This window comes from Silurus aristotelis, assembly GCF_946808225.1.
Source record: "Silurus aristotelis genome assembly, chromosome: 25".
Classification (NCBI taxonomy): domain Eukaryota; kingdom Metazoa; phylum Chordata; class Actinopteri; order Siluriformes; family Siluridae; genus Silurus; species Silurus aristotelis.
In genome coordinates this window covers 14,738,855-14,758,227 of record NC_139598.1, presented here as the reverse complement: position 1 = coordinate 14,758,227, position 19,373 = coordinate 14,738,855, and the positions used below count along the sequence as shown (strand labels likewise).

The 19,373-nt window shown below is 37.5% G+C and overlaps 2 protein-coding genes across 2 annotated transcripts; both read left to right on the top strand.

Moving 5' to 3' along the window:
- Positions 1-1,704: 1,704 nt before the first annotated feature.
- LOC310720117 (uncharacterized protein) lies at positions 1,705-14,835 on the top strand. Its single transcript, XM_083530462.1, has 12 exons — positions 1,705-2,170; positions 2,852-2,947; positions 3,268-3,498; positions 3,649-3,671; positions 3,976-4,094; positions 4,752-5,316; positions 8,855-9,323; positions 11,247-11,342; positions 11,627-11,857; positions 12,257-12,279; positions 12,449-12,567; positions 12,700-14,835. Exons 1-12 carry the CDS (start codon positions 1,784-1,786, stop codon positions 13,269-13,271), a joined length of 2,931 nt encoding a protein of 976 aa, XP_083386588.1. The 5' UTR covers positions 1,705-1,783; the 3' UTR covers positions 13,272-14,835.
- Positions 14,836-15,609: 774 nt separating this feature from the next.
- Positions 15,610-16,342, top strand: LOC310720116 (butyrophilin subfamily 2 member A2-like; the record flags this gene model as incomplete). Its single annotated transcript, XM_083530461.1, has 3 exons — positions 15,610-15,615; positions 15,678-15,984; positions 16,173-16,342. 3 exons carry the CDS (start codon positions 15,610-15,612, stop codon positions 16,340-16,342), a joined length of 483 nt encoding a protein of 160 aa, XP_083386587.1.
- Between the last annotated feature and the right edge of the window lie 3,031 nt (positions 16,343-19,373).

The following is a 19,373-nucleotide window of genomic DNA, read 5'->3' as shown; positions in this document are numbered from 1 at the left end:
TTAAAATATTATGTCTGAATTTATGTATGCATATTTAATTATCTTTGAGGAGTAAAGGGAGAAAATAATTTTTTCCCCTTTGTTGACAAATTGTAAAATTTTGTCACAATTGTGTGTGTGTGTGTGTGTGTGTGTGTGTGTGTGTGTGTGTGTGTGTGTGTGTGTGTGTGTGTGTGTGTGTGTGTGTGTGTGTGTGTGCATGTGCATGTGCATAAATTCATGTGCTAGTTTGATGTGTGTCTATGGGATCATGTAGCCACAAGAGCATTAATGAGAGCAGGCACTGATGAGGCACTGGGGTAAGGGGTCTGGGGTACAGTCCATGTTCCAGTTCATTAAGATGTTTAGTGAGGCAAATGTTGTTTACAGACCACTTGAGTTCATCCACTCCAAATTAGACAAACCATGTGTTAATGTAAAAAACACATGGTTACTGTTACAGTAAAAAGCAAAACTGTAACAGTAAAAACATAAAAAGTCACTTTTTACTATGATTGGCTTTTGACCTGGTTTTATTGACCATAAGCAAGAGTCTGTCATGAAAACCTGGTAACCCTGGTAACTGGAACTGAATGAAAAATATGCGGTTTTCCAGGTTATTTCCTTACACACCCACAAGTAGTCAGTTCTTCAAACAAGTTAGCGTTTAAGAGAAGGGACTCTGTGAAAAAAAGGAACCTTCTACTGACAGTTAACCAAACAGATGCAACTGTGTATAGCTTTGAAAGTAATTTTATTAGACAACCAGGAAATTTTTCCAGAACTCAGCGGAGAAATTCAAATCTCAATGTGACCCACATTCGCACACACTTTTACAGCAGCAAGGGACAGTTTAGAGGAACCCAGAAAAGCCTTAATGGATAGAACAAAACTGTACACAGAAGTACACCAAAGCTCAGTATTTTCAAGGATCAGATTGAATAGAATGAATTGAAAGATTGCGTATGGCTTTGTATTTTTAAGCATATGTAGGCCTATATTTGGGCATATGTATTGAGTGAATGTTGTGTCTATCTATTGGACTTGGTATTTACAATTGCCTTTTTTCACAAACCAGAACCATGAAGAAGCAGGATGAAATAATTTTTGATAAACCTAACAAATCAAAACAAATCATGACAGATGTTTTTATGGTGTATATCATTAATAGGTACCACACAAAGGCTTATGTGCACCAGCACATACAGTAAGTAGGATACATGCTGCTTTCAATCAATCTTAAGAATAGAAAGTAAAATATATGAAGCCTTTTTCATTAAAGAAAATGTATTGATAGATGTGAGTCTATGCTTTTTTTCCCCCAGGATCTCCAGGATGGCTGTGGAAACAAAAAATGTGCTTTTTACATAATCTATTATATATTACTCATGTACTGGACACATACTGTAAGGATGTAACTCATGGAAAAGATGTTCAAAGAGGATCTGAAGATATTGTAGTTTTAGGATTTTTGTTATTGATAAAATGTCAGTTAGTTATAGTTGTGTGGCATAACTGGGCTTGTCATACATTTTTAACATTATATAAAATATACAGGAGTTTGGTGCTGAACTGATTTTTTAGCTTTTTTCATCCACAATAGCGATGATCTTGTTTGTCCCAAAGATTCCCATTCATGACTTTGAAGTAAAAGTAAGTTAGGCATTCTGGGTTCTTTCCCAATACACATACACTTCCTGGTTTTTAGAAATAAAAGAGAAAGTGAAACAAAAAAAATACGTTTGTAAAAGCAAAACAGAAACATTAGTTCATCAGTAAGTGTGTAGCTCATAAAGGTCTCAGAATGGCATCTAAACGGCCCTTCTCTGAGGAAGACTTCAACTGCCCTGTGTGTTGTGATGTATTTAAAGAACCTGTGCTCCTGTCGTGCGGTCACAGTGTGTGCAGAAGCTGCGTTCACCGATACTGGGACACCAAAGGCTGCCAAGAGTGTCCTTTTTGTAGGAAGCGATCTGCAATAAGCCCTACTATCAACCTGGCTCTGAAGAACCTGTGTCAGACCTTCGTGGAGGTCCGAGAAGATCCAGAGACACTATGCGACATTCACAGAAAGAAACTGAAGCTCTTCTGTGTGACTGACAGACATGCCGCATGCTTGGAATGCAAAGATTCAAATAAACACTCACAACACTGCTTTATTCCTGTCAACGAAGCAGTAACGGAACTGAAGGTAAACTTTACACATGCTAAAGTCAAATTAAGTACAAATTAAGTTTTTGCCAAATGTTTCAACAATGACAAAAGTCCTAAAGGCTAACAATAACCCTAATTTTGAAAATTGACCGCCAAATGGTCATTGCTGTATAAAAGCTTTTTATCCTTAATTGTATCTCAGTGTACACCTAAAAACAATGGGTTTTTTTAGATATATATTGTTGTTTTGTTGCGCTTTATAACATATATGTCCCACCACCCAGGATGGGTCTTGTTGTTCTACTGTTGTGTTTTCCAACCATACTATACTGTTGTTTGCATTGCCATAGTTTATTCATTACTAAGCTTGTTACTCAAGGGTGGACACAGATTTGTGTTTCAACAACTCAAAGCGATTCAATGCCAGAACATTACTGTGCTTTATTAAAAACATGAATATAATTGAATAAAATAGCATCTTACTATTAAAAGTGTAATTAATATAAACCAGATATATCAACAGCCTTCCTTGCGATTCTCTATTGTTATCATCATAAATGCTATTGATAGTCAACCTTATTACAGCAAAACTGGAATAATATAAAACATTTCTTAATTGGTTTTGGTCAAGTTTGTTCTTAATTTCAGCTCATTTTTCATTTTAAATAAAATGAAATCATTCGCATTTAGAATAAACAATGTATTCTTTATTCAATAGGATGTTCTTACGAGCGCACTGAATGCCTTGAAAATGAAAGTTCAATGCCTCCAAAATGCCCAGGCTCATTTTCACCAAAATATAGATCACATAAAGGTGAGAATGGCAAACCATTTTACTTTATCATCAAACTTAATTAGGATATTATATGATTTGATAATTTATAAAAGTGTGCACAAAAGATAACTTTTCATCGATAATATATATGGTTCTGGTGGAATTCCTGCCAAAAACACCCAATAATGACAGTAATTTACTTTTATTTAATTAATTTTAAGTAACTTGTATTATGCAGGGTTTATTTGTGCAGAAGTTTGTTTTTTTACTAAAATTAATATTAGTGTCTATTATATTATATTTATAAATAAATCCTAATATAATGTCTGACTAACTTGAACTTGTGTTAATCATTTCAGCAACAGACAGTGTATATAAAGAATCAAATAAAGGAGGAGTTTACCAAACTTCGGCAGTTTCTGCGAAAGGAGAATAGAGCCATGATGGCTCAGTTGAATAAGGAGGAAAAACAGAAGAGAACGAGTCTGGAAAGCAAAATAGAACAAATCAATCAAGAACTGCAGTCACTGTGTGGCACTATTAGTGATATAAGCAAGCAAATGGGAGTAGAAGACATAAAATTCTTGAAGGTTAGGCTCCCTTTCTGTCTCTCATTTATTCATCAATCTTATCTATCCAAATTTTTTAATCCTTTTATTGACTACATTTGGTTATGAATTTAATAAATTATAGTCATGGTCATAATATGTTTATCAATCATAAGCATTTCTTTTTTACAGAGCTTTGAGAAGACTTTGGCGAAGTGAGTTGGATTTGACTTCCTTTTTGTTTTTGTTTCTGTTACACTTTTTTTCACTCAAAAACAAACTTAAAAACTTATTGATACAGTCTGTTGCCATTTTTAGACAGAAGACATCACAAATTTAAAATATCTGTCTATGTTATGGCTACTGATTAACTGGTGAAGCTATTTTGTAACCAATGAGATGCAACTATATACAGTATATTTTTAAGCATAAAGATTTCAATAACCAGATGTTATTAAAAAAACTCACATTCTGGCATTTGGTATCAAGATTATTGCATCTTTTTTGTTTTTCATTTAGAGCCGATTATAAAGGGTCTGATTTAAAAGTGGCCTCAGGTGAAGTTATCAATGTTGCAATGTACGTAGGAAATCTGCAGTTCAAACTCTGGAGCAAAATGCAGAGCATCATTGAATACAGTAAGTCCTTTTTTTTTTTTTTAAAAAAAGCCATTTGATAACTGCTTCCCGTGGGCTCACCACCTGCAGGAGAGACCGTAAGGGACGGTGCTGTGAGGATTGGGCAGCAGTCGAAGGCGGGGGTCTGCTTAGACTGCTGCCCCCGCGACCCGATTTACGGATAAGCGGGAGAAAATGACATGACATGACATTTGATAACTGGACACATGCTGTTTTCATTTATTCGAAAACTTTATACATTTATTTGAAAGATTCTGAATTGATATGAAAACGGTAATGTTTCTGGTGTGGTAGCAGCTAGAATGATTTAATAGACTGGGCCTCACCAGTTTACCTTCAAATGAATGTATATTACATTTAATTTTAAAGTGAAAACCAAGATTACACATAATTAGTAAATGATAGTTGGCTAATATCAGTTATTATTGTCTGCATTCTTTTTGCATGTTTGAATGTGTAAATGTTCATGTATTTAGTCTCATTATAATAGCATTTATATTAACAGTTGAGGGCTACTTTTAACATAGTGGTGCTGGGATTTAAACAGTCTTTCAATCAAAATTCCAACATTCTAACTTCCCTACCACAACCTTCTAGAACCTTCTATACCTGTTTTAGGTATCAATAATATACACTAATTGTTATTTGCCTCTCCAGCTCCAGTTGTTTTGGACCCAAACACAGCTCACCCACAACTCGTCCTGTCTGCAGACCTGACCAGTGTGAGAGACAGTGATGACGATTGTGAGGCTAAGGCTAACAAGCCTAGCCCACCGGTTTTGTACACTCCTGGATGGTTTAAGAGTTTGTGTGTGTTGGGCTCTGAGGGCTTTTCTTCAGGGCTGCACTGCTGGGATGTTGATGTAGGAAGCAACACCTTCTGGATGCTTGGTGTTACCAATGAGACTGTGCAACAGAAAAACCCCAGTGTATTTCCAAGAGGAGCATGGGGTATTAGGTATGATGGGCAAAAGCTGTGTGCTCGATCCCCTTTGGAAATGTACACTCCCCTCACTTTGGCTGTCAAACCCAAAGTGGTCAGAATTCGTCTGGACATGGATTTGGATGAAGTGTGGTTCTTAGATCCTGTCAGTAATGTTATTATTTACATGTTCTCGCACCACTTTACTGAGAAGGTTTTTCCATTCTTTCACAGCATGTGCAGTCACTCTCCTCTAAAAATCATTCCTCTCCAGCATTTGGTGGTGTTAGGAGACATTCCGTAATGCAATAAGTGCCAGTTCCTAACATTTGTGACTATAGTAGAGTTATATAAAGTTGTAATGTATTTATTGTGTTGTAGCAGCATGAAAAATGTGAATCACTTTAGGCTATATTCTGACCATTTGTGTGATGTTGGAATACTACCACATATATATATATATATATATATATATATATATATATATATATATATATATATATATATATATATATATATATATATATATATATATATATATATATATGTGGTAGCTCAGTGGTTAAGACGTCAGACTTCCAATTGAAAGGTTATGGGTTCAAATCCTAACACCACCAAGCTGCTACTCCTGGGCCCTTGACCAAGGCTCTCAACTCTTAACTATTATTTGCATAAAATGCGATAATTGTCATCCTGGGTAAGGGTACCTGCTGTAAAAGTTTTGCTTCTTAAACTTTCACAGCTACGGCTGCAAAATGATTGATCTGTATAATATAAAATTGTGTGTCGATTGTTTGCTCACAATTTAGACATAATACTGATGCACTTTAAAATGTTTCTCTTTTACATCTTGTGCTCTAACAGTTTCACTTTATAAAGTTTGCGTTTTTAGTCATAACCTTGCTCAGGTGACCGCTTTCAGTTATTTACCGTGCTTTTCCTGTATTCATTTTCTATTTGTGTTTGTGCCTAGTGCAAAATATTATGCCAAGGGTTTTTCCAACCTGACAGAAGTAGGGGTGTCAAATGACATTTGTTAAAAACGTCTCTGTCACTTTCTGGCATCTCACAGTGTGAGCAACATTATAATGTCTATGGTTATAATAAAGCAATTACATTTGTTTATAAAGCATGACTGGTTTTTGTTGGTGCCATGACCACTATCAAAACATGGGATTAGGGACACAGCCCTTTAAAAAGGCCTGTTTGATCTAGCTATGATGTTTACAACTGGACTGTCTTTGAGAACTGCACTAATGCATTTTGGTTTTATTATTTTTGCTTTACATATAAGTTTAGTCTAGTTGAGTAGTTGAAGCCACATATAAGAGATGAGAGACAAATGGATGATATTTACATTTACATAACATTTGTGGTATTTAGCAGATGCCCTTGTCTAGAGCGATGTACAAAAGTGCATTGAGTTTTTACCAATAAATAAATCTACACTAGTACGCCAGATTACAACTTAAGATAAATCAGCCCACAACTCTGTGAGAGTTTGTTTTTCTGTTGTAATCTGTTTTTTTGGTTTTTTTTAACAAAGTAAACTTGGAATGTGTTGGTTTAAGTGTTTCAGGAAGATAGATTGAAGATTGAAAAGATGACTTGAAGATAGAATTTAGAATAAATTAGACTTTATTTGTCACATATACATTACAGCCAAGTGAAATTTGTTCTTCGCATATCCCAGCTTGCTCGGAAGCTGGGGTCAGAGCGCAGGGTTAGCCATGATACAGCACCCCTGAGGCACAGAAGGGTTATAGGCCTTGCTCAAGGGCCCAAGAGTGGCAGCTTGGCGATACCGGGGCTTGAAACTCCGACCTTCCGATCAGTAATCCAGGGATAGGTATAGCCAGGGACTTAGCTGTTTAGACATCTATAAGAGGTTAATTCCACCACTTCAGTGCCAGAAATGAGAGGAGCATTATAAGTATTGAAGTATACTTAACTCTTACTCCGATAGAAGGTGGCACCAGCGTGGTACAGTGCAAAATGAGATGAGGTCTCTGAGGTAGGAGAGTGCTGGTCCATTTTTGGCCTTGTAGGCAAGCATCAGTGTTTTGAATTTGATATGTGCAGCTACTTAAAGCTAGTGGAGGAATCGAAGCAGTGGGGTGGTGGGCAGGTTGAACACAAGTCACGCAGCTGTGTTTTGGATCATTTGCAGTGGGCGAATAGTGTTTAGAGGTGGACCTGCCAGCAGAGAGTTGCAGTAATCCAGTTGCAAAATGACAAGAGACTGAACAAGCACCTGGGCAGCCCGTGTGGGCAGAAATGGTTGAATGTTTCAGATGTTGTAGAGAAGAAATAGACAAGAACTATGCGATTCTCTTCAGGAAATAATTTACCAAATATTAACTGTGCGGGTGCCAATAATATTGAAACCAGTGCTTTTCGCAAAAACAAATGCACTGCTATATGCTGTATTTTTTTTTTACATATATTTTTTATGCACATTTTGCACTTATACAAATGTTTCATATGCATGCTGTATAATATGTATGATATATATATTTTAATCCATGTTATTATGACTGATATTTTTTTCTATGTTTCTTTTAATAATGATGCCTTTCAAAAATATATTATTAATGATTCTGGATATTGGATACTGAGCTATGATGAGGAGTAACTAGATATGTAGCTTATATATGTATTATTTCCTTTATGCCACTTTGTTTTGTCTATTTCTGTTAAACAGTTCAGAAAATTATACAATTGCAGATTGTACAATTGCAATTAGTTGCAATTAATTAACAAATAGTTGCAATTATGCAATTGCAGAATAATATTTTAATATGATATGGATTGTAGTCAGATCTAGATGGTGAACGATACAAAATACAAATTTGAGGTTAAAATTTTAAGCTTGGCAGTATGTATGATTAGCTTCGCTCACAAAACGACCCATTACTGCTGCTGTTGTATTATTATTTTTTTCAATAGAAGTAGTAACTTTCTGCACTAATATTTTTCTCGTTTTTTTCTCCAACACTTCTCAGAAACAGTTGTTTCTGATGTGCCATTATGGTAAAACAGGTAACAGGTGTTACACCACATTCTGTGACCATCGTATGTTGTGACCATAGAGGGCGCTGTTGCTAAAATGCAGCTTAAAATAGATGGTCTAGAGATGTTCGCTACGCAAACAGCGTAAATGCAAACATCGGCGTCCACTGTTCATTAAATGTTGTTGCGAGAACGCGCCTAGTGTACGTTACCTTGAACGCGCGTGCAAAACAGAGCCGTCGTGCTGCAAAGAAACAGTTGCATGCGCCATGAACTGTTCATAAAAGACTGATTTACAGTACTTAAAAAATGTTTTACATAATGAATACAATAAAAAAAAAAATACATACAATACATGACATTTTATTAGCCTTGATAAATAAATAACATTCAGAGTGGTAAAAAAATAAATAAAAGCAGTCATGAAAATAGAGAAAGCATTTAAATGAAGTACTGTAAAATAGTCTTTTATGAACAGTTCATGGCGCGTGCAACTGTTTCTTTGCAGCACGACGCCACTGTTGTCCACGCGCGTTGAAGGTAACGTGCACGGCGCTAGGCGCGTTCTCGCAACATTTCATGAACAGTGGACGCCGAGGTTTGCATTTACGCTGTTTGCGTAGCAAACTTCTCTAGACGATCTATTTTGAACTGCATTTTAGCAACAGCGTCCTCTATGGTCATAACATACGATGGTCACAGAATCTGGTGTAACACCGGAATTAATATGACTAAACCCGGAACTGAGTAAGGGAATCGTTTTCTGGCAACACTGTTTCCAACAGAAAGTAAAGGTAATAGAGAGTAAACGACGAGGCGCATGAACAAGAAACTGGAATAAGAAATATTCTGTTGAGGTTTTCTGGTTAAAGCTGGTCAGGAAGTGTGTAGCTCATGAGGCTCTCACTATGGCGAATAAACGTGTTTTCTCTGAGGAAGACTTCACGTGTCCTGTATGCTGTGATGTGTTTAAGGAGCCCGTGCTCCTGTCGTGTGGTCACAGCGCGTGCAGAAGCTGCGTTCACCGCTACTGGGACACCAAAGGCTACAGAGAGTGTCCTCTTTGTAGGAAGCGATCCACGATAGGCCCTATTGCTAACCTGGCTCTGAAGAACCTGTGTCAGACCTTCCTGGAGGTCCGAGGAGATCCCGAGACACTCTGCGACATCCACGCGGAGAAGCTGAAGCTCTTCTGTGTGAATGACGGACACGCTGCGTGCTTAATATGTAGAGATTCTAGCAAACACCTGCAGCACCGGTTTATCCCTGTCGACGAAGCAGCTTCTGAACAAAAAGTGAGCTCCTAAACCATCTCATTGTCACTCACCAAACATCTCATTATATTTCCTAAACTATCTTACGCTCATTCACTAAACATCTCACTCACTAACCATCTCACTGTCACTCCTTATACTTAATCATCTCAGTCCCACTCCTTATCCATCTCACTGTCACTCCTGAAGCATCTCACTCACCAACCATCTCATTCTCACTCACCAACCATCTCATTCTCACTCACCAACCATCTCATTCTCACTCATAACCATCTCATTCTCATTTACCAACCATCTCATTCTCACTCACCAACCATCTCATTCTCACTCACCAACCATCTCATTCTCACTCACCAACCATCTCATTCTCACTCATAACCGTCTCATTCTCATTTATAACCATCTCATTCTCACTCATAACCATCTCATTCTCACTCACCAACCATCTCATTCTCACTCACCAACCATCTCATTCTCACTCACCAACCATCTCATTCTCACTCATAACCATCTCATTCTCACTCACCAACCATCTCATTCTCACTCACCAACCATCTCATTCTCACTCATAACCATCTCATTCTCACTCACCAACCATCTCATTCTCACTCACCAACCATCTCATTCTCACTCATAACCATCTCATTCTCATTTATAACCATCTCATTCTCACTCATAACCATCTCATTCTCATTTACTAACCATCTCACTCCTTAAACACGTCACTCTTACAATTTAACCATCTCTCTCTTGCTGCTTATCCAATATCAAGTTAAGTCAAGAAGCATTTATTGTCATTTCAAACATATATAGCTAGTAAATGAGAACGTTTCTCCAGAACCATAGTGCTACATAAAACAACTTAGAGCTACATCACACAACATAGTGCTACATCACACAACATCACAGAACATAGAGCTACGTAACACACACTGAGAGAGGACTAAAGTAAGTTGTCCTGGCAACACAAAGTGCATCATGTGCAAGCAGTGCAATACAAAAGACAGTGCAAGTCAGTGTAGGACATACACGAAACATCATAGCGCCGAGCAGTATACCTACTGTATAACATGTTCTACAGTACATTCTTACAATTTAACCATGTCACTATCACTAACTAGCCATCCTTCTCTCACTCCCTAACCATCTCACTCCCTAACCATCTCACTCTCACTCCCTAACCACCTCACTCTTACTCCCTAACCACCTCACTCTCACTCCTTAACCATCTCACTCCCTAACTATCTCACTCCCTAACTATCTCACTCCATAACCATCTCACTCCCTAACCATTTCACTCTCACTCCCTAACCATCTCACTCCTTAACCATCTCACTCCCTTACCATCTCACTCTCACTCCCTAACCATCTCACTCCAAAACCATCTCACTCCTTAACCATCTAACTCCCTAACCATCTCACTCCCTAACCACCCCACTCTCACTCCTTAACCATCTCACTCTCACTCCTTAACCATCTCACTCTGACTCCTTAACCATCTCACTCCCTAGCCATCTCACTCCCTAGCCATCTCACTCCCTAACTATCTCACTTTCTAACCATCTCACTCTCTAATCATCTCACTCCCTAACCATCTCACTCCCTAACCATCTCACTCCTAAACCATCTCACTCCTAAACCATCTCACTCCTTATTAACCATCTCACTTTCTTAACCATCTCACTTTCTTAACCATCTCACTTACTTAACCATCTCACTCTTACTCCTTAATAATCCCACTCTCACTCCTTAACCATCTCGCTCTTACTCATTAATCATTTTCATCCCCAAGGATTTTGACACACAGTATGTACATGAAAAGGGGGCTTATTGTTTTATTTAAGTTTCTAATATTATTTTCAGAAATATTTTTGGTGTTTATTTGATGCATCAATAAAATGAATTCACCTGCTGTGGAATGAATTTGTGCATTTCTTATTTCAGGAAATTCTTAAAAGTGCAGTGAATACACTGACACTGAAAAAGAAGAGCCTTCAGGGGGCCAAGGTTAACTTTCATCAGAATGTAAATCACATCCAGGTGAGAACAGCTAGAATAGATGAGTTAGACTATAGCTATTAAAAGCTAATAATATATTATAACGTGATTATATTAAATTACAGTATCCCTGGTTTTATACTAGGATCTTTTCAATATTGGTTGACAGATCAATTTAGACAGTATTTGATTTTTAGAGCATTGGTGAAAATCTAGAATACACAGTAATGAAAAATGATACAGAATTGTACAAGTACCTTTTTTTTTTTTTTTTACATATATTGGGTGCATGTCTGACTGACTGATACTTGTGTTATTCATATCAGCAACAGGCTCAGTACATGAAGACGCAGATTAATGAGGAGTTTACGAAGCTTGCGCATTTTTTGCAAGAGGAAAAAGCAGCCATGATGACTAAACTGGACGTAGAAGTGAAGCACAAAACTGAGACTCTGAAAACCAAATTAGAAAAAATTCAACAAGAGATATTGTCTCTGTCCAAATCTATTGAAGCATTAAAAGTGCAATTACATTCTGAAGACATCAGATTTCTGAAGGTCAGAATACATTTCTTCTCTTGTATTTTCTGACTCATCCCTCTTTATTTTTCTCACAAAAATCATGGGAACATTGAATGAGTGAGATATCAATGAATAAGTGGTATTGGTCAAAATGTTCTGCAGGAATCAGTGGTATTGGTCAAACCTGCTGCAGGATTATGTGAGATTGGTCAAAACCTTCTGCTGAAGTATAGGGGATTGGTCAGAATTTGCTGCAGGAATAAGTGGGATTGGTCAAAGATTTCTGCAGGAATATGTTCGATGGGTCAAAACTTTCTGCTTCAATAAGTGGGATTGGTCATAGTTTTCTGCAGGAACAAGTGGGATTTGGATTCAAAAGCATCTTGTGTGCACCTTTAATCTAATTGTTTTTTATTTTCTGTTTATTTACTGTAGAATTTTGAGAAAAATCTGGCAAAGTAAGTCACATTTCTCTTCCCTCCTGATTTAAGTACTTTTATAATCATGCTTCTGTCACAGCAGATACAAGCATTCAATTTATTAAATAAATTTTTTTTACGTCATAAAATTAAGATGCTATCTGGTATCTGGATTATGGAAGCCCTAACTCCTATTTTAAATTTTTAGAGCTCAGTACAACGATTTAGATGTAAATATTTCTTCATTCGAAGTGATCAGTGTTGCAAAGTACTTGGGCAATTTGCAGTTTCAAGTCTGGAACAAAATGCAGAGCTTCATCAAATACAGTGAGATTTCTTTCCAAACATTTTATTCATGAAAATGTGCACATTCAGCATCTTGAAATGAAACATTGGCTCTTATGTCAGATTTTACTTCTCTTATATGTACACTAATTATGATCTGGTTTTTGTTTTCAGCTCCTGTTGTCTTGGACCCAAACACAGCTCACTCACAGCTCATCCTGTCCCCAGATCTGACCAGTGTGAGAGACATTGATGATGACCATGAAGACCAGGCTGATATGAAAAACAGACCACCAGTAATGGACACTCCCGAGAGGTTTAAGAGTTTGTGTGTGCTGGGCTCCGAGGGCTTCTCTTCGGGGCTGCACTGCTGGGACGTTGAGGTGGGAAACAGCACCTTCTGGATGATTGGAGTAACCACGGAGTCTGGACAGAGAAAAGAATGCAATGTTTTTCCCACCGGAGCTTGGGGTATTGGGTATGATGACCAAAAGCTGTGTGCTCGGTCCCCTTTAGAAGTATATACACCTCTGTCCTTGGCTGCCAAACTTGAGACCATCAGAATCCGTCTGGACATGGATTTAGGGGAGGTGTGGTTCCTAGATCCATCCAGCGATGCCGTTATCCACATGTTCTCGCACCACTTCACAGAGAAGGTCTTTCCAATCTTCCACAGCATGTGCAGTTTCTCTCCACTGAAGATCAGGCCTCTCCAGCCTTTTGTGGTGCTGAGAAAGCTGCCTTAGTGTTCTTAATACATTTTTGGAACAAAAGTATTGGGACACCTGAATTTCCAGCCATATGTGGTTCCTTCCCAAACTGTTACCACAGAATTCATTGGAGTGCATTAAATTTGACTTTCAATTTGACTTGAATTAGGAGACCCAAATTTTTTCCAGCATGACAATGTCTCTGTGCATAAAGCCAGCTCAATAAAGATATACTTTAAATGGGTTGGAGTGGAGGATCTTGAGTGGCGTCTTATAGAGTTCTGACCTTAACCCTTTTGAACACCTTTGGGGTGAATTGGATCACTGACTGTACCCCAGGCCTCCTTACCTGGATTTAGGGGAGGTGTGTCAGTACCTGACTTTCCTAACACAATTGTAGCTGAATTAGCATATATCTGCACAAGCACATTTCAAATGGAACATCTAAGAATAGTGGAGGTTATTATACCTCTTTCCTCCATTCTTTCCCACACATATTTTACACTTGGCAATACACAGTTTTTGCAATTAAATGAATTTTTATTTGTATAGCACTTTTAACAATGGACATTGTCTCAAAGCAGCTTTACACAGATAATCAGGTACAAAAGAATCAATAAGATTGTTCTTTATAAGTGTATGTTTATTCCTAATGAGCAAAGCCGGTGGTGACTGTGGCAAGGACAAACTCCCTTAGATGGCATGAGGAAGAAACCTTTAAGAAGAACCAGACTTAATAGAGAACCCAAATGTAAATGTGTGTAATAATTATGTAACATTTTTGATTACTTACTTTAAATTCGACTAATGTGAACTCTTCATATATCAGACTCCTCAGTAAATATCTCAGTTGGCTTTGATTCAGACAGAAGGTGCTTCCAAAACTGTGGTTGTTGCATCATTGATTCCTCAGTCTGGCAACTTTCATCACATGACCCAAAGATAATTTGAAATCTGCCATCTTTGAAGACATATTGATTCTCAAATATTAATAACTATAGATATAAATAAACAATAATCCTTGAAAAAATGAAGAATAGATAAGCAATGTGTTTTTAAGTATTGTTATTTACAGAAAGATCATTTTCAATGTTAATTTGTTTTAAATGCTGTTTTGCTGAGCAAGGGTGTCTCATTTACTAAGTATGCAGACCTCAGTGCTTTCAAGGGGAAGACATTTCATTTGCCACAATAATTAACTGCAAGTAAATGTGCAGGAGTGATGTAATGTGCATATGGACACATGGTGTGAGTTCAGTAACTGAGTTGAAAAGGATTTAATGCCAATTTCATTAGGAGGCACACCAAATGTTCAGGGCCAGTGACAAAATACGCATCCCAATTTCAATTAAAAATACTCCATTGCCTTCCAAACTGTACATTTGTTCATGTTGCAATTGCTGTGTCATTGTACATTTTATATGGTCATGGCACAATTTGGCAGTCTAGCTTGGTTAGCATTAGACTGAACCACTAATAAAGGTTTAGGGTGCAAATATATATTATCAGAATGAAGTCAGAATGAGGTTATAAACCTATAAAACCACTGTATCAAAATGGTAAATCGTGATTTGATCCCCATTAAACATGCTTAACTTCATATAGAGCTACTGTGTGCTTTTTGATGTCTTGCTGCTGATATATTCCGACTGATGCGCCCTCACTGACCTGAAAATAAACTCTGAATGTTTGATAGATCACATTAGCAGATGGGCTGCTCACTTTACGACCGACATGAGTCAGCTGCCCTGGGTCACACAGCATTGACTTGATATCCAGAATACTGTATCATCAGAACAGCAGTGTGTTTGGACCTGCATCAAGAACATGCAAAAAAAAAAACGATTTTCAGCTTCCTTTCTCTGCTCAGGAGTTATCCTGTACCAGGTGCTACGACATCTTAAAGGATCCCATTCTCCTGGGTTGTGGTCACAATGTCTGCAAAGTCTGTTTAGATCAGTACTATTTCACATTCTTTGGACTCATTTGTCCAAAGAACTTTCACAATCACTGTTGAATTCTTGAGTGTTTTAGCTTTTTACCTAGTTTATTGCATATAAACAAAACATTCACGTGGCTCAAAAATCATAAAAGACTACATGCACTATGTATTTTTTTTTATTTCACAGTGCTTAAGAGCAGTTGCAAAATGGTAAGACTACTAATTTTTTTTAGGGATTTTTTGTCCTATAAATTATATTTCCAGCTTGTGAACTCTTCTCTATAGAACCAGTAAAGCCACTGACCACTTAATGCTGAATTCTCTACTCATAGCAGAGCTCTGTTCTCCTTGCAGGAACCACAGATGTTTTCAGGAGCATTGATAGATGAGGCAAAACACCTGGGAAACCTGATGTTCAGAGTATGGGGGAAGATGCAGGTTTGAAAAACCAAATTAGAGTATAATTTTCTTATAAGAGCTATGTAAAACACAGATTTTAGCATGTGTTCTTGAATCTTCGTTTTGTCGCTTTCTCCTCTGCAGCGTCTGTGATTTTGGATCCAAACACAGCCCATCCCGAACTGACCCTCTCCGATGACCTCACCGGTGTCCAGCGTGGTCATGGAACACAACAGCTCCCAAATAATCATGAAAGATTTGACCAGTCTTACTGTTTCGTAGGATCTGAAGCATTTACCTCAGACATCCTTAGCTGGGATGTTGAGGTCACTGATATTTCTGATTGGGAGGTTGGCGTGAGAACCGCACATATGCCAAAGACCGGAAAAACTGACTTGAATCGTGAAACCTGAAGTGTCAAGGCTTCTCATGGTGAACACCTGGCACAGGTGGGGTTGGCGTGAGGTTATGCCTAGGTGAGGTTGGCGTGAGAACCACACATATGCCAAAGACCGGAAAAACTGACTTGGATCGTGAAACCTGGAGTGTCAATGCACCTCATGGTGAACACCTGGCACAGTTTTAAACACTGAGAGCATTTAAACTTTATCCTAAAGAGAGTCTACAGAGGATCATTGTTCGACTAGACTGGGACAGAGGAGCGCTGGAATTCTCTGACCCTGTTACTGACACACACCTGTTTACTTTCAGCCATTCGTTTACAAAGGGAGTCTTTCAATACTCCATGCAAAAAGTCAGTCATTAGGATATTGCCAGTGTATATTGATTTTACAATGAATATAAAAACAGGTTTAGAGACTTGAGGTGAATAGCTGAAGCATTAATCCAATGTATTTCTAGTTTATATAGGTGTAGTATAATATGTAGCATAGAATATGACATTTCCAGAGAAAAAGAGAAATTAAATTGTCTTTTATTATCAATGTGAATAAATTGCTTATGAGGTTGGAAATGAAAGCACAGGAGAAATGATTGATGCTTGACACAATGATCAACCAAAGAAAAATATATTAAACAATTATACATAATATACTATTATTAGAGGGATATTACGTCTGTAGGTCATAAAGCAGCATGTTTTCCATGTGCATATTTACATGTAAAGATCTGTATATTTTAGAAGTATACAGTATCAGATAAAAGACTGACAAAACACTGCAATAAAAAGGTAATTCTCAGACATGGACACAAGATGGCAGGCTTGTACCTTACATTTCTAGATGTATCCAAAATGTACTAGCATATAGTAGACTGCCTAAAGATTTTGTAAAACATTCTAAACTATAATTATTAAACCTTTTTTTAAATCTTTATCAGCACAAGTGTATTATGTGGTAAAGAAACCCATTCAGAAAAGTGACTCTTTTAAAAACCCAACACTTTTAAATCTGTAAGTGCCCAGTGCAGACAGATTATTTAATTGAGAAAAAAAGGGATAAAAAAGGCATTCTTAGAACAACTAGAATAAACAGTGGCACTGGAGTTTTCGTAAAATGTGAAGAAATTTGCATTGGTGAAGAGCGCAAATAATGATGCATATTCTAACCAATTTTATGTTTAATTAATATTACAAAAACAGGAAAGATAATGCAATTGTTATCCCTTATGTCCTCCATTACCAAGATCAGTGCAGCACACAACTGCTAAATTCTTACAGCACTAATGATTAAAAAAAAAAGTGCCTTAGGCCCGGTTCACACCAGGCACTACTGTAAGTAGTCAGTGCTAAATACAGATGTGAATGGAATCCCAATTGACTTCAACATGTTTAGTGATCGGATCATTCGGACTTAATTAAAAGATGGTTCTGAGGACATATGAGAGCATAACATTTGTCGTGAAAAAATGCAAAAACATTTGGCTATCGCTGTACACTGTTCATGACCAGTATAATGGATTAAGGTAATGCTATGACAATGGAGAAAATTTCCTAGCTGCTTTTCATATCTCATATTACATTCACAATTCATTTTTTTACAAAATTAAAACAGTCTACGACATAGGATTTGCCATGTTCTGTTGATAGCTTTAAATACCAGGATTGAACAAGGCCTTAGAGATTCAATATTTCTGGTAAATATGTAGGCATATTGTAATGGACACCATTCAGCCATAATAATCATTTACTTGAGTATTTCATTACACTAGCACCTGTCAAGAGATGGGACATACTGGGCTTATCAAGTCAGCATTCATAGTTGATATGTTGGATGAAGGAAAAATGGCCAAGCATGTGGATATAAGCAACTTTGACTAGTGATACGCAAGTAATTGGGTCGAAGCATTTAAAAAAACTACAGGTCTTGTGGGGTGAGGAATGACAACCAGTAAACCAGGGCACCTGATGATCACTGAACAAAGATTTTTTGGTCTGACCCTACAGATAAGCCATTGTACTAGAAATTATGGCAGCACAAGGGTGACTTAAACCCAGTCTCAGGCCATGCATTTTACACCTAGGCCTTCAGTGGCATCCTTCCTGAGTCAGTCCACCTCTAAATATCATCATTATGATGAAACAGTGATAGAACCCATCAATATTTTACAGAAACCCATTACAACGGACAGGTATCTCATGCAGTGGGAATGAATGCCATTACTAAAGCAAGAAACCCAATTAGCACAATTCAACAAGTCTCTTTTCACTGCAGCCACAGCTGCACCAAATACATTATCACCCCAGGTTTTCTGTGCATTTTTTGCATTTTTTCCATGCATTACGTTTTTTCTGTGTTTGAAATGTGATATTAAGGCAAATTGTGTGTTTTTGTGCAAATTCTCAGAAAAAAACAAAAAAAAAGTCTAAATGTTTCAGGAAAAAGTTTAGAATGTTTTGAATGACCCTTTTCCCATAATGTCCAGCTAAAAGGTCAGTCTTGTAAATGTTAGTTAGCTAGTCAATCCACACAAATATACTTGAGCTTGTGCAGTTTGCTACAGATGTGGATTGCGAGCTCTGACTAGTTCTAGCTCTCTGACCGTCCAGTCAAAGGGCTTGAAAATGTTGATGTGATTGGACACCTTCTAGAGGGCCTAAGAGTGGGCAGATTGCAATCTTGGGAGTTTTTACGCAAGGGGGTGATCCTGAAGGGCTTTCGGCATGTATACCTTTGGCCTTGGCGACACTGAAGAAAACTTACCCTTAACTTGCACTTAAAGAAACACTATGCAAATAGGAGAATAGACTGGAATAATTAAATACATATTCTTTGACAATAAATATGTAAAAGTCATAAGTCAGTAACTGATCAGGAGAGAAGGCCTTGATTGCCCTGACACCACTGTTTAGACCTGCGTAAACTAGAACAGCTGGTTTTAATGTTTAATGTCTGTGATGATCACAAATGTTGAGCTCAGTAGCTCCTAGTTTTATAGCCATAAAGACTGTAGAAAGAACATTACTTATAATCTTATACTCGATTACTCATGTTAGTTTTCACTCTCCAGTGTTCTGTATTGTTGAAAGATTTATGATCAAACTCTTGATGTCACGCAAATGAGTATGGGTTCCCCTTTTTCTGGTTCCTCTCAAGGTTTCTTCCTTATAACATCTAAGGGAGTTTTTCCTTGCCACAGTAGACACAGCTTGCTCATCAGGGATAAATGAACCATTCACCTTGACTGATGATTTCTGTAAAGCTGCTTTGAGACAATGTCTGTTGTGAAAAGCGCTTTAGAAATAAACTTGACTTAACTTGACTTAATGTTATGGCTGATCAATGTGAAAACTGCAATCTAGAAAAGTGGGGATATAAGATCGAGGTTTCCTCCCCCTA